General features: G+C 33.9%; 1 protein-coding gene across 1 annotated transcript in view; it reads left to right on the top strand.

The window, feature by feature from the left end:
- The window catches only part of LOC106458267 (paired box protein Pax-6-like), a 35,921-nt gene extending 29,158 nt beyond the window's left edge, over window positions 1–6,763 (top strand). Inside the window, exons 6-8 of the mRNA XM_022384413.1 lie at window positions 1,712–1,905; window positions 3,071–3,255; window positions 4,175–6,763. Of these exons, the coding sequence (XP_022240121.1) occupies window positions 1,712–1,905; window positions 3,071–3,255; window positions 4,175–4,269 (474 nt within the window). The 3' untranslated portion in view covers window positions 4,270–6,763. The remainder of the gene's footprint in view (window positions 1–1,711; window positions 1,906–3,070; window positions 3,256–4,174) is intronic.
- Window positions 6,764–7,724: the final 961 nt, after the last annotated feature.

Here is a 7,724-nt window from a genome sequence, read left to right on the forward strand (position 1 = left end):
GGTGGGATGGGGATTCGAACCCGCGACCCTCAGATTGCGAGTCGAGCGCCGTAACCACCTGGCCATGCCGGGTATATATATATATATATTTTTGGTTGTTTGTAATTAAGCACAAAGCTACTCAATGGGCTATCTGTGCTCTGCCCACCACGGGTATCGAAACGATTTCTAGCGTTGTAAGTCCGCAGACATACCACTATGCCACTGGGGGGCTGATATATGTATATATAGCGACATCGTCATCGTGTGTTATGGTTATGGTCATTCTTCATAAATGTTCTTGAAGTTGTATCTCGGATAATTTGCATTTTTTAACCAAAGCTTTCACTTCTTAGCCTTATTAAGATTATTTTTAAACAAACAAGTATAAATTGTTGTCTTACTCAAGCTGATGTACAAAAATACAAGTTTATAATTCATCAAGGTTTAGATTTTGTGTAAAAGTTTTACTTTAATTCGAACTGCGAAATATTTTTCACATCTTATTCAACCATCGCGAAATGCTATTTAACTTCTTTGGCACTCTTCGTTATGTTTTATTATTTCACGTTATGTTTAGTCATCGCGAAAACGTTATTTCATGCCTTAATCAGTCACTGCAAAACATCATTTCCCATCTTTTTCAACCATCGCGAAATGTTATCTCACAAACATTCTTTATCAGTTGCGTGTTTTTTTAATCAAGAAGACAAAAATATACTTAATAATATTTTAAGGCCTAGAATTAGCATAAAAATAAACGAATACAATTTGCTTGGTATATATTGTTAGGCCTATCTAACTACATCATGTATACTTATGAACATAGGTCACGTAGATGAGAAACTTAAAATTAAGAAATGAGCCCTAAAGGAAGCAAGGCTACGTCCTCTAAAAAAAACAACAACTCATAACCTATTGTCAAAAGAGGGACAGGAGAATGACGTTTCCAGTTTGCAACATAATTATCTTCTTGTTAGGCTACTAAATTAGCCAAGAAAAATTCAGTTACAACGTATTTCAAAGTAATTTTGCTAACAATTGCTTTAAATATGTGTTGGAAACAATACTCAAATTAATACACTACTAACATGGATCACGAAGAAACAATACTCAAATTAATACACTACTAACATGGATCACGAAGAAACAATACTCAAATTAATACAACTCTAACGTTGTGTAGAAATAAAGGTGGTCAGTACGAGATACTGTACGAAACATTACAATGGTAGGATTAGCTAAATAAATTTACTTTTACAAATACTACTCTGACATTATATAAAATGAGATTGGTCCATTCTTTGTTGCAGTAGAGTTCCGCTAATAGATTTGATGTACGTATATTGAACAATCCACATCTATACTTTGGTTGTAAATTAATCACTTGAGCGTCAGAAAGCAGCAGAAAGTTGCTGACGCAATTTATTTTTGATCTTGGTATTTGCTTTTTCTTATTTGCTATCAAAATACATTTGTCTCACGGTGGCTCAGCGGTAAGTCTCACAGCTTAAACACTAAAATTCTGGTTTCGATACCCTCGGTGGGCAGAGCACAGGTAACCCATTGTGTAGCTTTGTGCTTAATAGCAAACGTCTGTTAACTTAAATGTTAAAACCTTTAGAAATATTTTCTTTATCATTAATTTACTTGTTTTTTTAAACATTTAACAATAGAATTGAATGTTTAATGTCTACCAAACTCATTGACTTATTAAACACATTTTTATTAGGTATGGTTTTCGAACCGCCGCGCCAAATGGCGGCGAGAAGAAAAGCTTCGTAACCAAAGACGAGTGATTGAACAACCGGCTTGTACGTCTATGCTATCGCCACCTAACGGACGACTACCAATTAATGGATCCTTCTATAATTCCATGTATCCTTCGCTAGCACAACCTTTGGGTGGGATGGGAGATTCCTATAGGTATATTGGATCAAATTAGTGTTTTTACTTTAGTCGTATCACGTTAATTCGAGAGTTAACGTGTAATTTAAAAAAAATTCAATAAATAAAACCCCGCAAGTTATTTTACTGTTGGACACAAGAAGTTATAAGAGAACTTTGTCAACTATCATGATCAACGTTATTAAATTTGTAAGCTACATCGACGTAATTGAAATCTGTTTTTTATTTACTTTGTTCTACATGTAACTTAGTATTTTAATTTTTTTAGTAAGTCAGTCAAGAAATATTAAGTTAAACATAAGTTTCGTGTGGTAGACTGGAGTTCAAGTGTATGATGATATAAAGGAAATTGCTTTTTTTATGGCTGTATTTCCACAATGATGTCTTAATGTATATTTTCTTTGTAGGAATCCAAATATCACATGAGTTTTATTGGTGTTTATACCCAGAAACAACATTTATGCGTTAGTACCACATGAGTTTTATTGGTGTTTAGTCCCATAAACAATATTTATGCGTTAATACTACATGAGTTTTACTGGTGTTTAGTCCCATAAACAATATTTATGCGTTAGTACTACATGAGTTTTATTGGTGTTTAGTCCCATAAACATTTATGCGTTAGTACCACATTAGTTTTATTGGGGTTTAGTTCCATAAACAATAATTATGCGTTAGTACCACATGAGTTTTATTGGTGTTTAGTCCCATAAACAATATTTATGTATTAGTAAATTTATGATTCATTCATTATAACTCAATTTGATAAATCAATGACCTACTTCTTGGTAGATTTATTAACTATCTGTACTAACAGTCACTAATTTAACAGTTATAGACTAGAGATAAGGCACTAGTGAACACCACCCACCGCCAACTCTTGAGCTAAGCTTTTTACCAACAAATAGTGGGATTGACCATCACATTATAACGCCCCCACAGCTGAAAGAGCGAGCGTGTTTGGGGACGGGAATTCGAAACTACGACTCACAGATTACTAGTCCAGCGCCCTAACTACCACACCAGACTAAAGAATGAAAACCATTCCAAATGTTAGTTAATGTTTATTGCTCTATTTGAAGGTTCGTTCACCAAAATATAGCTGTAAGTTACACACTGATTATAGTAAAAAAAAAAAAAACACTCAATAACATGATGCATAATGAAGTTTCAATTTCTATAGTGTTCCTCCAGCGTCTAGCGTGGCGTCGAATCATTGTCTTCAGCAGCGTGATCCTTCTTCCTATACCTACATGTTCCATGATCAGCTCACTTTAGGATCATATTCTCGACCTTCTTGTACACCCAGTCAGCCAATTAATGGACACGCATCTTATTCTGTTAGCGCGAGCAGTCCACATGGAGCAGGTGAGTAAACGATTTCTTTGAGTTACATGTTCAAATATGGAGAACAAAAATGGTCCCTTATTAACTCCTAAAGAAAAAAAAATTATGTTTTGGAAAAGAGCTCGGATTCTTTGAACTGTAATTTGCCTAAAACTCAACAATAGATTGTCTAGAAAATGATGTTAATAAGGTTATTGCCTTTAACTGGAATATTTAATTAAATATGATTTTACACAAGTGTCCAAGAAGAATTTTTAATAAAGTTGTCTATGCTCTAATATAATTATAGTTTAGATGATAAACTGTCCTGGAGAATAAAATGATGTTATTGAGGTTGAGTACGTTGTATTAAAACGATTTAGGAGCCTAACCCCCTCGTTACAATCCACGTCACCACGACCAGTTATGCTCTATCTGACAACCATGTATCTTGAGAATAGCCCTACATCATATTTTCCATTGCAAAAGGGTTATAGGGTTTTTATTTATTTCTTTGTATAGAATATGAAGACATATCCGTTACTTAAGATATGCAGTGGTTAGCTGGGAGATATGACTGAAATTTATATCTTGGGGAGCTCATACATTGTTATCTTTGTTACTAGACGGAGATCCTTCTTGATTATGTTGCGTATTGTTGCCTGGTCCACGTAAACGGCTTTTGCTACGGACCTTTATGTTTGTATGTTTCACCTGTTACAAGACGCCGCACTTTGCTAACCATGGCTAAGGTACGACTTGTTGCAGATCTCCTTCTTGATGGTCTTAAAATCCCAAGTTAATCCATATATCATTGTTTTGGAAATTCCATCGCGACATTATAGCAGCTGTTGTTATCACGTGACTTGCTGATTTGCTTATTCAGAATAGTTTTAATATAACGTAAACTCAACCCTGTATGATACACAAGTGTCTAACTTTAAATTTTTCATTATTTTAGGGGTAATTTCTCCAGGCGTAACCGTTCCTCTTCAGGTTCCAAGCCAAGGTCCTGATCTTTCAATGGCTACTAATTACTGGCACCGTATACAGTGACAACAACCTTATAATAAAGGATACTATCAATTGTCTGATGGTGGATTAAAATCTTGTTCCGTGGAGGTGTTTAGAGATTTGAAGCACGTTAGATGAATCGACCCTTAAAATTATATGCAGGGAATGGTAGTATCTATTAGTGTGATTCTTCAACAGGCAAAAAAAAAGTGTAATTAAAACTTGAATACCGGAAAGTGTCTTAAGATTTGAAGTCACGTTCCAGCATGGCGTTCATTCATTATGTTAATAGTTTTTGATTTGAACTGTACTTCATAGGCGAACTCATACCAAGTTCGAGTCTTATTACTGAATACTTGAGGTCTGGAAAATACAATGTTTTCACGAATTAGCCTTACGTTACAAGAAACAATAAATTTCTTGAATGTTTTGACAATATAGTATAGCTTTGATCTTATTGCCGGAAAGTGTCTTAAGATTTGAAGCTTGGATACAGAATCGTTCTTATGAATTAACAGTCCACAGTCACTGGTATTGTGGTAGCTTTGGCCAGTTTTGGAATAATAATTTAGTGAAATTTGTCTTCACTATCTGAGCGTATCCTGAACTGTGAAGATTCCAATATAAATTAGTAGATAAAGACATCACTTGAATGTTAGGAGTTTGACTAAAGCTTTGTGACCAGAAAAGAATGGTAATTCAATGGTTATTATTGTTGTTTCTCGCACCTGTCCCAACGAAATGGTTCCGCAATACTAATCACAGTGAGTGTGTCTTCTGGATTTTCTACACATTTTGAAGAAATAAAGTGAAAAACGCACTATCATGATCGATCAGGGATGGCAGTGTTCATGTATAACCGATCAAGGATGGCACTGTTCCCGATAAGTCATGTGTAACCGATCAAGGATGGCACTGTTCCCGATAAGTCATGTATAGATCAAGGATGGCACTGTTCTCGAGAAGTCATGTTTAACCGATCAAGGATGGTACTGTTCTCGAGAAGTCATGTGTAACCGATCAAGGATGGCACTGTTCTCGAGAAGTCATGTGTAACCGATCAAGGATGGTACTGTTCTCGAGAAGTCATGTGTAACCGATCAAGGATGGCACTGTTCTCGAGAAGTCATGTTTAACCGATCAAGGATGGTACTGTTCTCGAGAATTCATGTGTAACCGATCAAGGATGGTACTGTTCTCGAGAAGTCATGTGTAACCGATCAAGGATGGCACTGTTCTCGATAAGTCATGGATATAGTTAAAGTTATCTAATTGCATGCTACGGTGTTTAATTCTAATAATCTCCCTCATAAGCTCAATAAAATATTAAAGTTGTAACAATAGATATGTGATTGTACTTTAACACACTTAGTAGAATGAGGTGTAAACCTAAACATTTATCTGGTAAACCATAGCTGTAAAAATTTTATCTGGATTTGTAATAGATTGAATGAGATCCAGTTTAAAGCACGGAATTTAGTGGTCATTATCAGGTCACAGGAGAGTTCTATAATTCCTTGCATGATCTTTAAGACGAATATATCCACTTTTGTGGTAAATGGTTTAAAGATCTTTGCTTATTTCCATACATACCATACTTGGCTGTCTCCATTATATATTGAAAACTTTAGGAAAGCTATTATTGAATTATGAAGTGAAAACATTACCATCCCATTTTATGATGATTTTCTTTCTTTTTTTTTGAGTCGTAATCTCAGAAAATATTTGTTATCAAAAGTGAAAATATAATGATTATATAATTGCTGTAAACAACGGATATTCGTTTTTTTTCTGTAAAACAGTAAAAATGCGTCCTCTGACTGGCAAAACTACTAAAAATTCTTAATAATACATACTATGCTAAATTAATATATACTAGTTCAATGAAATTTTGTTTTCACATAAATATTTTTGTTATTATCTAGCGCAATTGATTGGTTGTGTTTACACAAATATTGTCACATGGTTATGTAAAAATCACGTCTTCGTACAGGTTTAAATAATCTTGAAGTAGTTTTTTGGTCTTTTGCCACATTTTTTCCCCCCTTAAAACACTTTTTTGCATACTTTACACATATTATCATCGAAAAATTATTATCTCGATTTTAAAGTCAAGTATTTTTGACTAAAATATAAGACTGATATTGATTACGACTTCTTCCATCTGTATCCATTTAAGACATAGATTATCCTGTAGATGCCGAATAATAAAGTTGCTCGCGTAGCACATAAACTGCACATAATTTCCTCTTTGGTGTTAAAATATCACACTGAAATTCATCAGAGACAAAATTTAGTACAAATTACAGATCATAAAGTGTTCATCCCTAAAGGTTTTTTTTTTTACTTGCTCGATGTGTGCTTATATGTAATTTGACAGCCATCTCCAGTAGTCCTAAATAGCTCTATAAACGATCACATCCTAAATGTACATATATATACGTAGCAGTAATATCAATTGTGTACTGGCTGTATAGGATTTTGGTCAAGGGTTATTAGAATGTATGTATTGCAGGCTGTGTTGTATTATAGTTGCCATATGCACAATAATATTAAACGTACTTAATAAAATCGAACACAATTGTCTTTTATGTTTGTTTGTTTTTGAGCCAAAAACTTTCAATCTTATTAATCATGATCTTCACCTTGACTCTCTCAGAAACTAGAAAAAAACTAATGGTGCGTTATTTGTTATTCAGATATAGAGGACATTTTTGTAAGATTAGGCATCCAGGTCCCCTAGTGGCACAGAATCGAAATATATTAACACTTATCAGCTCAATGTTCCATACTGAGAACCGTTTTTGAAATTTTAGGCACTTATGAGACGGTTTTCGTAAACTAAATAACATTTTCAATGTTCGACTCAACTTTTCTAATGACAAACTAACTCAACCGTAGTTACATTAGTTTCTCAATCAATCGTGAGCTTCTAAATTTCTCAATATACTCGTTAGCGAATGATATAGTTAGAGTAAATTAGCTAACTTAAAGTAAGTAAATAGATGTTTTAAGAATGTAGAAATGTAAAGGTAACATGATTCTAATACACTATAGTGTGCAAAATTACTGGAACATCCCAACAATTGTCATTTTATGAGCTTTAAACACACACACAAAATAGTCATTGATTTGCTATAGCAATTAACTTGAAATTATTACAGATTAGGCTTACGGACACCTATTACAAAATTAATACTGAAATAATGCCTTTAAGTTCCTTTAATGCTAATATTTAGTGTGGCCATCTTTGGTATGAAAAAAAAAGTTGAAATCTTTGTGACATTGTGTCTATATATTTTCTCAAATATCTGGTGTAATTTGTTTTATGTCCAGAGACTAATTAGCACAGATTTTTATATGGGGTTAAGGTCTGTTCTTTGTGATGGGCATTTCATTGAAGATCTTCTGAGCCTTCATTTATTTCCAAATAAGCTCGATATTTCTTGGAAGTCTGTTTGGAGTCATGATCTTCTCGAAATAGGAAATTCTGCCCA

The sequence above is a fragment of the Limulus polyphemus genome, unplaced genomic scaffold (genome assembly GCF_000517525.1).
Source record: "Limulus polyphemus unplaced genomic scaffold, Limulus_polyphemus-2.1.2 Scaffold437, whole genome shotgun sequence".
NCBI classification, from domain to species: domain Eukaryota; kingdom Metazoa; phylum Arthropoda; class Merostomata; order Xiphosura; family Limulidae; genus Limulus; species Limulus polyphemus.